The sequence below is a fragment of the Balaenoptera acutorostrata genome, chromosome 15, assembly GCF_949987535.1.
Source record: "Balaenoptera acutorostrata chromosome 15, mBalAcu1.1, whole genome shotgun sequence".
Classification (NCBI taxonomy): Eukaryota; Metazoa; Chordata; class Mammalia; order Artiodactyla; family Balaenopteridae; genus Balaenoptera; species Balaenoptera acutorostrata.
Window position 1 is genome coordinate 79,149,465 of NC_080078.1, and position 14,014 is coordinate 79,163,478.

A 14,014-nucleotide genomic window follows, 5' to 3' on the forward strand; every position below is an offset into this window, starting at 1 on the left:
TCCATGGGGGAGACAACTACTAATACACTTTCTGTCTCTGTGGATTTGCCTCTTCTGGACATTTCACATAAAAGGAATCATGTCATATGTGGCTTCTTTCACTTAGCATATATTTTCAAGGATTATCCATGGTGTAGCACGTATTAGGACTTCATTCTTTTTTATGGCCAAATAATATTCCATCACATGTACATGCCATATGTTGTTTGTCCATTCATCAGTTGATGGACATTGAGTTATTTCTACTTTTTTGGCTGTTATGAATAATGTACAAGTTTTTTGTACGAACCTCTGTTTTCAGTTCTTTTGGATACATTGCTGGGTCATAGGGTAACTCTATGTTTAACCTTTTGAGATTGGTTTCCAAACCAGGCTGGTTTCCAAAGCAGCCGCACAAGTTCACATTCCCACCCGCAGTGGATGAGGCTTCCAGTTGCTCCACGTCACCACCAACATTTGTCACTTGCCGTTTTTGTGATCGTAGCCATTCTAGTGGCTGTGACGTGGTACGGTGGAAGATTTTGAGCTGAGCAGGGCTTTGGTTTTCACAGAATCTCTGAGGAGTAGATTGAAAGGGAGCAAAAGAGGAAGCAGGGGACCAGTGAGTAACAGGCTACTGCAGTGGCCCCAGCGAGGGAAGGCAGTGCCTTGCACCAGAGTGGTGGTGGAGAGAAGTGGTTGCATCTGGGATGTATTTTGAAGGCAGAACTGAGAGGGTTTGCATAAAGGTTGGATGGGGTTGGGGGTAGGAAAGAAAGACGAGTCAAGGATCCTCCCATGTGTTTGGCCTGAGTACCTGGCCGATGAAGTTTCCATTTGTGGAGATGGAGAAGACCACGGATGGTGGAGGATCATTTTGTGTTTCCTTGTGCCAGTTGCTGGTAGGCAGAGCCAGCCCCTTTTCGGCTTTTGACACGCCCAGCTGGGAAGCTGGGATTGGCACTTTGAGCAGGAGATGTGGAAGAAGGCGGTGAATACCATGATTCACGCGTGTTAAAAAAATGCCTACCTGCCATCCCCACTGACCATGCCCTGAACGTCACTTAAAGCGAGCCATTTGCTTCCCTTCCCTCGGAGTGGGACAGTTTCTGCCTGGGGGGTTGCAAAGGATGGTGAGGGCATTCCTTTTGCTTATGGGCTGGTTAAAAAGGCATGTGGGCTGCAGCCTGCAGGACTCTTATTTCTGAGGCCACTTAGGGAATTACCATGAGAGAAAATTGTCCCGTGAATGATTTGTGGGCACGGTGGGGTGGCTAATCCTTCCTGTTGGTTGGGAATGTCTTGGGACTTGTTCTTCCCTTAACTGACCAAGCAGTCAGCAAATGCTTTCTTTGCTCCCTCCCGGCTGCTTTGGGCCACCGCCCTAGGCACCAGGAGGAGGAGGTGGGGGAAGACCATAGTTGACAGGCAGCAGTGAAGCGGGCACACTTTCCCCCTCCCCAGAGAGCACCTTGGTGGTGACAAACTTCTGAAGTCAGAGAGGTGAAATGTTCGCTTCAGTATCTATTAGCCGTGTGACTTTGAACAAGTGACTTAAGCTCTCTGATCCTCTGTTTCTCAATCCATAGAAAGGGGGAGATTATGGCACCTACAGTACAGAGTTCTCCTGAGAAGCAAATGAGATGATGCACGTGTGGTGATTAGCCCTTGTTTCTATTACCTAGTGAGAGAGATCCGTAAAGCAACCATCTATATTTGTCTACTGTGTGCCTGCACCCTGTTAAATGGCTAAGCCACGTCTATTATGTGAGGTTAACCTAAAATCCTGCCAAATGGATGTGGCACTTCCTGTCACAGGTGAGCCAACCCAGATGCTCAAGTTAAGCCCCTGGGTTAAGGTCATACAGCTGGCAAAAGAGAACGATGGGGTTCGAACTCAGGACTGACTAACTTCCTTTGTGAACACGCTAGGAGAGGTCGAGAGCCTCTTCCTATGAGCGGAGAGCTGCACGTGTGTCTTGGGAAGGAGGCTGACCAGCCAGCTGGGGCGTGGTCCTTCATGTCCCTCTGGCAGGTTTAGTCTTCCCAGGCATCTTTGGACTGGAGCGTAGACCGTCTGCACTGTGCTCCATCATGCATCTGTGCCCCCTCCCGGCTCTCTCGCTTTCCTCTGGATCAGAAGGAACCACCAACCTTCCCGCTTCCACCTCAGCGGCCTCTCAGCTCCTTCTTTCTCACTTAGTGCATTAAGGACATTTTTTTTTTTTTTTACCGCGCTTTTACTTTTTGGGGGGTGGGGGGGGACTTCTTGCGTGTTTCCAGTCCTCCCTCCACTGCGGTCCCCTTCCCCTGTCAAGCCTCCCCCAGTCAGGCACAGAAATAGTCCCAGCTGTGAGATGAAGGTTGCAGAGTTTAAAACTGCAGCTCGGTACTATTTATACTCCAGCCGGAAAGATGTTTTTTTGTGCAGCCGTTTATTTGGTTGTGGTAGTGACAGCCCAGGCTGCAGACGGCAGGCTCCTGCACTGTATAAACACTTCTCCGGGGACAAGTGGGCAGTCAGGGCAGCCTTCAGGTGAGGGGGGCAGGTGCCAGGCCTGCCCAGAAATCTCTGGGAACACCTCCCTGGAGCAGAACAATTCGGCCTGGTAAGCTAGAGAAAGCGGTTCACGTTCCAGCTGAACTTTCTTCCTAGATGCCTGGTAATCAGAAAAAAAAAAAAATACAGGTATTTTATAAATCGTGAAAATAGTACATGCTCAAGGAGAAAAAGGGTTCAAACTAATTTTTACACAAGTGATTAAAGCAGGCAGACCCTTCATGTTCTATTTTGGTTGGCCCATGGAGCATTAAAATTTTTTTTGAATTTGTGCCACTATTTAAAAATTGGGACATTTCCCATAAAGTTAGAATTTCTGGCTTCTCTTGAAAATGGAAGGTTCTGGCAGTGCTGGCCTTGTGTTTGCTGATGGCTGCTAGTGGCCGGCTGCTGCAGAAGTAGGCAAGTGATTTTCAGATCACCCCACGCCCCAGTGGCCTGCTTCGTGTTCATTTACCTTACTGCCTGGCCTTGATAACTTTTGAGGTTTGGACCTTTCACATAACATAAAACATTCAGGGCTCCTGTGTCAGAGTGTCAGGCCTCATTCCCCAGTTCCTACTCCCCAGGGCTAAGTAAGCACTATCGATAGGGTTTCCAGATAAACTACGGGACCCCCCAGTCAAATATGAATTTCAGATAAACAACAAATACTTTTTTAGTGTAAGTATATCCCCTAACTATTACAGTTTGGCAGTATCATCCCAGGCCTTTCTCTGCTGAAGCACACACGTTTCGTGGTGTTGGCACAAGGGTAGTTTTATATTCTACCTCTCCTGCAGTTGACTTTGCTCTCTGTGGTTTGTCTAGAGAGGCATTTTTCAGTGTTGATAAGAGCAGGCTTTGAGGCTGGGGACTCAAACCTACAGGAGAATCTGGGCCCCAACGCTTGTTAGCTCCGTGACCTTGAGCAGGTTCCCTAACCTCTCTGAGCCTCAGTTTCCTCATCTAAACAATGGGGGTGATGAGGGTCGCTTTGTTATCTCCTGTTAGTATTTATTTATCTCGTCTCTTTTGAGAGCTGCGTAGAGTGATGGTCCACGGTGGCTTTACCCAGAGAGGTTGAGCAGAGGTGCCCACGGGCATCAAGATTGCCACCGGCGCATCCCGATTCCAAATGAGGCTACGGGAGGTTTTGAAAAGGGAAAGTAGGTCTGGAGGGAACTGGGCAGATAATCCTAAGATTTAGTTTGCTTTAAAAAAAAGAAAGAAAATGAAGGGCATTTGTCTCCCTGGAAACCGCTTGCTGATCTCCAGGATATTGTCTCTTTCCAGGCGAAGGAGGTGGAGGAGACCGTCGAGGGCTTGCTCCTTAGGCTGGAAGAGTTCTGCAGCCTGGCTGACATGGTGAGTGCCTGCCTGGGAGGCGTGGGTGGAGGCCCAGGCCAGACCGCAGGGCCTTCCTGGGCTTCCCTGGGGAGCCACCTTGGTGGTGGCTTAGCGAGCAGGAGGCGTGGGCAGCGGCCGGCCGTGGGGGAAGCTCACACCCTCGCCCTCTCTCCGCACAAGGCTCCCTGAGGCAGCCATCTTGATGACGCCCTTCCCCGGAGATGCCTTTATTCCACCGAGGAGGCGGGAGTGGACCACCAGGTGGCACTCTCGGGCCCGATGCGGGGAGCCGTTCGGCGGGGATGCTAAGACTATATTTAACTTTCCTTGCTCTGCACAGTCCGCCAGGCAAACGTGGAGACAGCCAGGAAATGGCTTCAGGCCTGGGAGGCCTAGGAGGAGCCTCCTGGCCGGGCCCTAGCCCTGGCGGGGTGGGGCATCGAGCGCCCTCCTGAGCCCTTCGGTCCCTCCACTGTTGCCTCCTACCCTGTTTGGTGGGAGCGGCTCCTCCTGGCTGGGTGGGGAGGAACGTGGGAGATGGTGCCCTAGGCCAGGAAGACAAGGTCTCCACTCCTCCTTGTGTCTCCAAGATTGTTGCCAGACAACTGTGGGGCCCTGAGGAGCACTGATAGAATGTTCTGGAAGTTCCCAAGCTTATTGAAGGCACACCAGCACCCAGGGTTCGTGGCTTCCGCCTGGAGGCTCAAAGGGTAGAGCCCCATTTTGGGACCAGGCCTGCCTCTCCCCCGGAGCACAGGAAGCCCAGCTGGGCCCAGCCATGCAGATGTGTACCAAGTGTCTGGAGAGACGCTGGTGAGAGCCCCAGGGAGTAACGTTTGTTGAACATCTACCTTGTGCCACACTCCGTACAGAGTGTGCTCCCTGTATCCTCCCATTCCACCGCAGAGCAACCTGCCACGATGGGTACGACTTTATCCCCATACGTTCAACAGACATCTGAGCGCCTGCCTGGGCCAGCCCCTGGGGACAGTGCAGTGAACAAGACACAAACATTCCCACAAGGACCTATGTGTGTTTTTCTCTTGAGAGCCAATTTTTTAGTTCAGATGTGGGTCCAGGTGGGAGCTGGGTAACGAGACTGACTTTGAACGTCCTGAATGGTCCTTTCTTCATCACCGAACATTGGGCACCTTCTCTGACTGGTCCCTTGGTGAGCCTGAGGATGCAAAGAGAGACAGGTCTGTCTCCATCCACCCTCCCCTCCCGTCCGCAACAGCCCCCGATCCCCCGAGCCCGACCTGTGTACCAGCCGCTGTCCTCCAGGGTTGAAGCACTGGCCTGGAGGTGTGTTCCAGGTGCAAAGCGAGGCTGCAGAGGTTTTGAAAAGGAAAAGAGGTTCTAGAAGGAACTGGGCACGTAATCCCAAGACCCAGTTTGCTTTTTTTTAAAAAAAACAAAGAGGTGTTAAATTCTGCCTGGGAAATCAGGAAGGCTTTGCAGAACAAGTGGTGATTAACTTGGGGTTTGAAAGAGGAACAGGAAGAATTCAATTGCTGGGAGGGCGGGCATTCAGGCAGAGGGACCGGCCTTTGGGGGTGGCATGCTGGGCACATAGGGACAGTGTGGGCCCACACAGTGGGGCATTGGGAAGATGGTGGGGACGGGCGATCCTGGGACACTTTTGTTCTCAAATCCCAGTGCATCCTCCTGCCATGAAGGGAGACCCACCATCCACCCTCAATGAGAGCATTGGGCAGAAGTCAGCTTGGATAGACAGGGAGGGGCCAGGCCTTACTTGCCTTAAAAACTTCAAGGCTTCTGTGGTGGGAAGTCTGCGTTTGTGTTGCCAGGAGGCCCAAGACTGTATGCAGCGTCCAGAAGATCCTCTCCAAACTCAAAGCCTAGAGATGCATTTATGCAAAGATTTTAAATACAGAGGTCACAAGATGACCCGTGGGCCCAGTCCTGTCTGCAGACATGTTGGATGTCTCTGGAAAAAAAAAGAAAAAGGAATGAGCTGCTGACATTTATAGAATGTCATGCAAAAAAGTATGGATTCCTGGCTTCTCTTGGAAAAGCAAAGATCTGCCCTTCCCCCCACCCCCTGCCCCTTGCGTGCTTGTTCTCACCTGGCAAGCATCAGCCAGAGCTGGACAGTGGCCACCCCTGTGGAGAGCACACGTGCTCTCCAGCTCGTCACCGTCCCCACTGTTCCCCATGGGAGCCTCCTCGACTCCCCGGCCACCTGCCAGGTGCATCCGTCCTGTGCTGTGTGCGTGTGTTTTATGGCAGAGAACATTTCTCTGTACTTCGGGCCCTACTGAAAGCAGGCAAAAATCCACCAGACCGAGAGAGTCCCATGTTTTAAGAAATGGAAGAGATTGCACTTCCCGGGAAGTGAAGACTATTTCAGTGTGTTTATATGCAAATGAGCATGTCTACATTAATAATAGAATGCACCTTGTATGATGCTTTTGTGGCCCATGGAGGTGTTTCGTGTTTGCAGTCCCTACAATGAGGCTCTGTGCTGATGCCGTTTAGATTATAGAAATCCTCTCGGCCCCAACAGCTGGTGCTTAGCTTACCTAGTGTGTCTGTGCCCAGGTGTCATGGGCTGCATGGCACAGAGAGAGAGCTGTCCAGCTATCAGCCCTGGCTTGGGACCTCCTTTTCTCTTTTGATCCAAGCCAGGGATGAGTGGGGACCTCTGGGAGGCAGGTTATGTCACACCATGGACCACTGTCCCCAGGGCCCTGCTTTGGCCTTTGGAAACACTGATCAAGTTAGAGGTCCCAGAACGGCCGGGCTCCCTGGTGCACAGTCCAGAGAGAAATGGTTTATTTCTGATAAAATCAGGCTATTAGGAATGAGAGTCCACCTTCCTGTCTGATGTATTAAGTCCCCTGCCAGTCTGTCCCGGATCACTCTAAGTGACCAGCATTCACACCATGTGCTCGTGACCTGTTCTAACCTTAGATATAATACCTCTTGCCATCACTTCAAGCTCTGACTCTTCCCAATGGGGCCTTGGGCACAGCATGTCACCTTTCTGTACCTTTATTTTCTCCTCTGTAAAATGGAAGTGGTGGCTTTGATTATCTACTGCGGCATCAAACTACCCCAACACTTAGTGGGGTGAAACAACCACCAATTTATTATGTGGGCCAGGACAGGGCACAGAGGGTACCGCTCATCCAAGCCCCGTGGCACCTACTGGGATGGGGACATCCAGGGTGGCTGCTTCCCGCACTTGTCTGATGTCTGGGCTGGGAGGGCTGGCTGGCTGGGGGCCGGTTGGCATCACTCTCCTGCGTGCAGCCTCTCCTCATGGCCGTCTGGCCTCCCAGAGCCAGCGCTCCAACAGATGGGAAGTAGAAGCCTCTGGAGACTTGGGTATGGCAATTAACACAGCGTCACTTCTGTCGTATCTTATTGGTCAAAGCAGCCACATAGCCCACCCGGATCCAAGGGGAGAGGACATAGACCCCTCTTCTTCATGGAAGGAAAGTACGGAACTTGTGACCATCAATCATCCACTGCAAACGGTACCCATCTCCAAGAGTGATCATGAGGAACAGACGAGGCAGGGACGTGCCCGTTACATCCAGCAGAATGGCCCGAATGAAAAAGACAGACATGAGCAAGTGTGGACGAGGATGCGGGACAACTGAACTCTCCTTCACTGGCTGGTGGAAATGCACAAAGGGACAGCCATGTGGAGCAGAGACTCGCACACAAAGGGTCATAGCAGCTTTGTTCATCATGCCCCAAACTGGAAGCAGCCCCAGTGTCTGTCAGCAGTAGAAATGGGTAAATAAGCTGTTGTTTATTCATACACTGGAATGCACAGCAGTGGAAAAGAACGACCTGCTGTACGCAGCAACATGGGTGATTCTCACGAATGTGCTGTTGAGGGAAAGAAGCCAGACACACGAGTACTTCCTGTGTGGAGCTCCATAATATGAAGTTCACACCTAGGCAAAACCAGTCCATGTGATGGAGGTCAGATAGAGGTTAGCTCTGGGAGGGTGGTCATGACCGGGAGGAGGCCAGAAGGAGCTTTATGGGGTGAGGGGATGTTCCGTGCATTGGTCTGGGTGGTGGTTCCACAGATATAAACACACATACCAATTCATCGAGCTGTCCGCCAAGGCCTGGGCTCTTCACTGTATGTCATTTACACTCAATCAAAAATAATTGCTCAGCATGGTGCCTGCTATGTATTAAGTGACCCATAAATAGTAGCTACTGAGGTCATCATCATCATCAATATTAAAGCACCAGAGGGCTGCGACACAGATGAGTTTATCCACAGAAACTGGATTTGTGAGGCCTTTCAGCTCAGTGCCCTTGGGGGTTTGGGCAGCTTGTCTGGGCCCTCGGAAACCCTAGTAGCCTTGGGCCCACCTTCTGGCAGGGAGCGGACTCTCCCATCTCTCACATAAATGGAGAAAATTTCCTGTTGGCCTCGGCCCAGCAGTTGCATTTGGCGTTGGTGTGTGTTCTTAGGTCAAGTGCATCTGGCTCTTCTTCCTGGGCCTTGCATCATCCTCGATAGCCATGTTTGCTCTGTGATAACCCCCTGCGTCCGCTACCCAGACTTCTGGGCTCCAGAGACCAGCTCCGGGGAGCTGGGAGGACAGGCTGGAAGGGTCCGCCAGGCCCCCCGGCCCATAGACCTGGCTGGAGTTTCATCCCATTAGAGGCTCAAAAAGCACTGATTCTTCCCTGACATCTTTGTTCTTCTGACAAGTATGCATAAGTGTGAACTCACGTGCCTGTGATGTGATGATGTGAGGTGGGTTGGATTGAGAAGAGAAATGTGTCCCTTTCCTTCCACTCCCGTATAAGATGAACAGTGCATGAGGTGTCCACGGATGCCATGCTGGGGAGACTGTAGGTAGTGGTGGGGACTACGGTGAACCAAAGGGGGCTGTTGTCACCCAGCTCCAGCTGATTGCTGCCAGGTGGAACATGGGCTCAGTGTGGCCGGGTCTTCTGATTTTTCACAAGAAGCCAGAAATCTGGGTTTCTAAGGGAAATATCCTTAATTTTAGATCTTGGCACCTAGCTTGGTTGTACTTTCGCTTTTTCAGGCTGGCTCTGCGTGAGCCTGATAGAACGCGTCTGCAGACCTCTGGTGTTGGGAGGTGGCCTCAGACCCACCTGGTTTAGCATCCTGCATCTCCCACTTTGTAGGTCTGCAAGCTTGCCCAGCTCATTTAGTTGTTCTCGGTTTCATCACCTATAAAACAAGGTTGAAGAGAAAGCAATTCCTGTACCACCGGGTCTGTTCCCAGCACGTGATGAACGCTCCTGGGTGTTGGTATCCTGCCCCTCCTCACCCAGCCCATGTTAAATACCCTGGTTTTTGTCTCTTGGTTCCCGGCTCTTGGGGGAGCCAAGAGGAAGGTTTGGGGGTGTTTCAGACTGCAAGGACTACCCTCTACTTTCCCCCCAAGGACCTGCAAGCTGCCTTCTGGGCAGGCGTAGAGAGTTCCCTCTGCCCTCAGTCTCAGCCAGTGGAGAAGCCTCTGCAGAGAGGGGCCTTCCTGCTCGGCCCACAGACCCTCTGGCCTGCCAGTTCCTGAGGATCTGAAGGGAGGCGGGGAGAGTTCCAGAATCTCATCTCCGCCACGTTCCCTTCACCCCCGTGGGTTGCTAAGACCAGTCCCTCCTGATTCTCACTTGTTCTCCCCTGCTTGTTTCTTTAGAAATTAACAGAAAGAAAAGATCTGCCTTGGATTCCCTGTGCTCTGACCTTGTCATGAGTTTCTGTTCTTCGTCGCATCATGGCAGTTTCTCCCGAGTTTAGCCTTGTTGAGGGATGGGCTTCTCTCTAGGAATTTGGCCCGGGGGAAACAAGGGAGGATATCGAGCCCCTTTCCCTATGCCAGCTAACAAATGCAGGCGCCTGCAGGAGCCAGGCAGGATGTGGACGGAGTCAGGGGGTTGGGGTGAGGCGCTAGGGATGGGTGGCCGCTGCAGAAACCGGGAGCGCGCGTGCCACTGGGAGGGAGCATTTGCTGCTGAGCCCAGCTTGCGGTGCCTGGGAGACGTGGGCCCAGTGTTGCCAAAGCTGCTGACTTTTAAGAGGAGTTATAAATCCGCACTTAATCTGTTGAATATTTTAAAGTCATATCTATGTATTTTATTTTGGAATAGTTTTAGATTTACAGAAAAATTGCCAGGAGTGCAGAGAGTTCCCATGCACCCCTCATCTAGTTTCCCCCACTGTTAACCTCACCTCGGTACCTTTGTCAAAACCAAGGAACCAGCACAGATCCTTGGCTACTCACTGAACTCCACACTTGGTTCTGATTCCCCAGCTTCCCGTTAACGTCCTCCTTCTGTTCCAGGATCCCATCGAAGACACCACATTGCCTTAAATTGTCAGGTCTCCTTAGGCCCCTTTAGTCCGTGACAATTTCATTCTTTCCTGACTTTCCATGACTTTGGCAGTTGTGAGGGGTGTTTGGTATTTTGTTAGAAGGTCCCTCAATTTGGGTTTGTCTGATGTTTTTCTTGTGCTTAGACGGCGTTGTGAGTTTCTGGAGAGAATCCCCAGAGCTGAGGTGCATTCTCATCACATCACATCAGGGGCACATGACACCCACACGGCATCACTGGGCTGGTGGCCTGGCCCCACAGTAACATCACCATTTCCCCCTTTCCACAACCCGTTCAGTGCCTTGTTCCTATCACATTCGTGTGTATTTATCTTATAGTTGGGGATATAGTCCAATGTTACATTATTTTGTTGCTCAAATTGTCCCAGTTTGGGCCATTTGGCTCTTTCAGGTTGGCTCTTGTGTTCCTTTGACCTGCCCCATCCTTCACTTTTTTTTTTTTTTTTTTAACACTTTCTTACTTTCTGGCACTATGAGGTGCTCCAGGCTTTTATATGTTCCCTGCCCCAACCCTAGAATCAGCCATTTCTCCTCGGAGCCCCACTTGAGTTTTAAAGTTGGAAATTAAGTCAAATTTAAAAACGAAAACACTTTGTGGGCCAAATGAGCTGCATATGTGGGCCACATGCAGACATGGATGATCTTGTATAATCCCTAAAGCATTCTTTCGAGAGAAGCACTAGTCTGATCCCCACTTTACAGATGAGGAAACCGAGGCACAGACAGGTCAGGGCAGAGACTGAGGCCAGGCAGCCTGATGCCAGATGCCACCCTCTCAGGGCTGCTCTTTGGCCCCAAGGGGTCAGGGCATAGGAAAGGAGTGTGCCTCAGGACAGTGGGCTTGGAGCCAGGTGCCCAGGGAGATGGCAGTGCCCTGACCAGAGGAGGGGGACCAGGAAGGAAGGGTTTGGTTTTAGACATGCAGGTGATGGAATGGCTTCCGGGAAACCCAGGGCAAGGAGGGAAGTGTCATCCTGAACAGTGATGGGAGCAGAATGGCAGGAGAACCACAGGTCTCATATACTTAGGCAGAAAGAGGAGGGAAAATGGGTACAGTTTTCAAAAACATTTTTAAAATTAAAATTTTTTGCTGAGTTGTCACCTTGTATTAGTTAGCTATTGCTGCATAACAAATTACCCTCCCCCCATACTTAATGATTTAAGCAATGATCTTTATTATGTGCTAGTGTCTGTGGGTCAGGACTCTGGTGCAGCCTAGCTGGGTCCTGTAGGTCAGGGTCTCTCACAGGCTGCCATCAAGATGTTGGCCAGGACTGTTGTCATCTCAGGGCTCGACTGCGGCAGGATTGCCTCCAGGCAAAGTCAGTGTTTCTGGGCAGGATCCAGTTCCTCATGATCATTGAACTGAGGCCCTCAGTTCCTCACTGGCCATTGGCCAGAGGCAGGCTTCTCCATCACGGCAACTTGCTTCATCACAGCTGGCAGGAGAGGGCAAGTGAGAAAGAAGAGGGGGTGGGGGGAAGCATGCATGAACCAGGCAGTGGGAGAGACCGCCAGCAAGATGGAGTGACAGTCTTCTAGTCTCAGGAGGGCCATGTCTCACTTTGGCTGACTCCTCTTCATTAGAAGCCAGTCTCTAGGTCCAGGCAATGGTCTCGGGGAGGGAATCACACAAGGACTTGAACACCAGGAGGTGGGGCTTGTTGAGGACCATGTCAGAAGCTGCCCGCACACGCCATGCCATACAGTCTGCTAAACGTTCTATCCTCACTGCATTCCAAGGAAGCAAGGACTGTCTTGATTGCTTCCCTGTCCAGACAAGCAAAGGAGAGCTCAGAGAGGTGCAGTGACTTGCCCGAGGTCACACAGCTCATGGTGGGTAGAGCTAAATTCAAACTCCAGTCTGAGTCCTAGTAGCCCACTGGTGTTTCTCTGACTGTCCCCAGACCGCCACTCCAGCACAGCCTTGGAGTTTGGCTGAAAACAGATTGCCCACCAACCCCACGCAAGCTAGACCAGACTTGGAGGGGCCTGCAAATCAGCATTAACAGGCTTCCCTCCAGGGGATCCACATGCTCCCTAGAATCTGAGAGCGGTATGTATTCTGCCTCTCTGTGTGGTCAGGACACGGTAACGTGGAAATGGAATCTCTCTCTCTCATACACACACACACACACACACACACACACACACACACACACAAGGGTTAGGCTTGGTCCTTTTGGCTCTGAAGGAAAATGGAGGCTTAAGTGTCCGATCTCAGTGATCAAGGGAAAGACGTGGCTTCCCAAAGTTCTCAGTCGCTTTTGGGGTCCTTCCAAGCAGAAGAATCTTGAAATTAAATGAGATGCATGAGGCTCAGGAAATGCTTAGCACAGTGGCTACGTGTAGGAAGCACCATGATGATGAGACTCATTATTAATGTTAATGATTATTATTAACTCTTCTCATTGATATTATTAGTTCCAGTGTAACAAAAACTTGATTTACCTCGACTTCAGTTTAGAGAAGAGATTTTGATACTTTCCATTTGGTCCAGTTCACTGGTTTACAATATAAAGGTATTTAGTTTGGAGCTGGTGGTGTTGGGTGTTTGGTTGGGGGGAACAATTAATTTGCAGTTCAGTAAATAATACCTGGTTGGGTCTGGGGTGCCGAGAGGCAGTGAGGTTGGTCCCCACCTGGGACTATGGGTCGTTCCTGGGCCTGTCCCTGGGCAGGATGGCATCAGCGAGGTCTCTGAAGAGCCCGGCCGCCCCCAGGGCAGGCTGGAGCACGCGGGGCTGAGGCAGAGAGCCTGATGATCTGTCTTGTTCCCTGCAGATCAGGAGCGATACCTCACAGATCCTGGAGGAAAACATCCCCCTCCTTAAGGCCAAGGTGATGGAAATACGTGGCATCTACGCCAAAGTGGACCAGCTGGAGGTGAGTCCAGGATAATGAGCTTTCTTTGTGAGCCCCACGGACTTGTTCTGGCTCTTTCGTCATCTCTTCCAAGATGCTGATCTGGCCTTGATAGTGTCAGGCCTTAGACCCAGTGGAGTGGGGTGATGGCCAAAAAGAGGCCTACACAGTATTTCTAAAATATGACAAACATGAATTTATATAAAGGATCCCATTTAAAAATCAGGGTACTTTATATAAAAATCTGAATTTTCAGCTGCTTTTGGAAATTCAGAAGCTTTCATAACCCTAGACCCACCTTTCTTTTTTTTTTTTTTTTTTATAAATTTTATTTATTTATTTATGGCTGTGTTGGGTCTTCGTTTCTGTGCGAGGGCCTTCTCCAGTTGCGGCGAGCGGGGGCCACTCTTCATCGCGGTGCGCAGGCCTCTCACTGTCGCGGCCTCTCCCGTTGCGGAGCACAGGCTCCAGACGCGCAGGCTCAGTAGTTGTGGCTCACGGGCTTAGTTGCTCCGCGGCATGTGGGATCCTCCCAGACCAGGGCTCGAACCCGCGTCCCCTGCATTGACAGGCAGGCTCTCAACCACTGCGCCACCAGGGAAGCCCCCACCTTTCTTTAAATACTTTATTCTGTTTATTTTTTAAGGTATAAATACATAAAGTGCACACATAGTAAGTGTACAATTCAGTGAATTTTTACACATATAAACTCCCATGTGAAGATGACCCAAACTGAGAAATAGAACATTTCCAACCCCTAGGCTATATTCTGGTAGAGCTGGTGGCAGCCGCCCCTCAGACGAGACATGTGTTCTGCATTTCACCACAATCCGCACCATGCCCTGTTGCCTCACTGCTGACTTATTTCACCCACCTTTTACCTGTGTGGGCACCAGGCTAAGGTTCATGG

The 14,014-nt window shown here is 50.9% G+C and overlaps 1 protein-coding gene across 4 annotated transcripts in view; it reads left to right on the forward strand.

Annotated features, from left to right (window-relative positions):
- Positions 1–14,014, forward strand: part of BCAS4 (breast carcinoma amplified sequence 4) — a 60,370-nt gene that overhangs the window by 12,458 nt on the left and 33,898 nt on the right. For all 4 annotated transcript variants that reach the window (XM_007185295.2, XM_057528318.1, XM_007185294.2 and 1 more), the window contains exons 2-3: positions 3,815–3,886; positions 13,024–13,125. In XM_007185295.2, the coding sequence (XP_007185357.1) occupies positions 3,815–3,886; positions 13,024–13,125 (174 nt within the window). The remainder of the gene's footprint in view (positions 1–3,814; positions 3,887–13,023; positions 13,126–14,014) is intronic.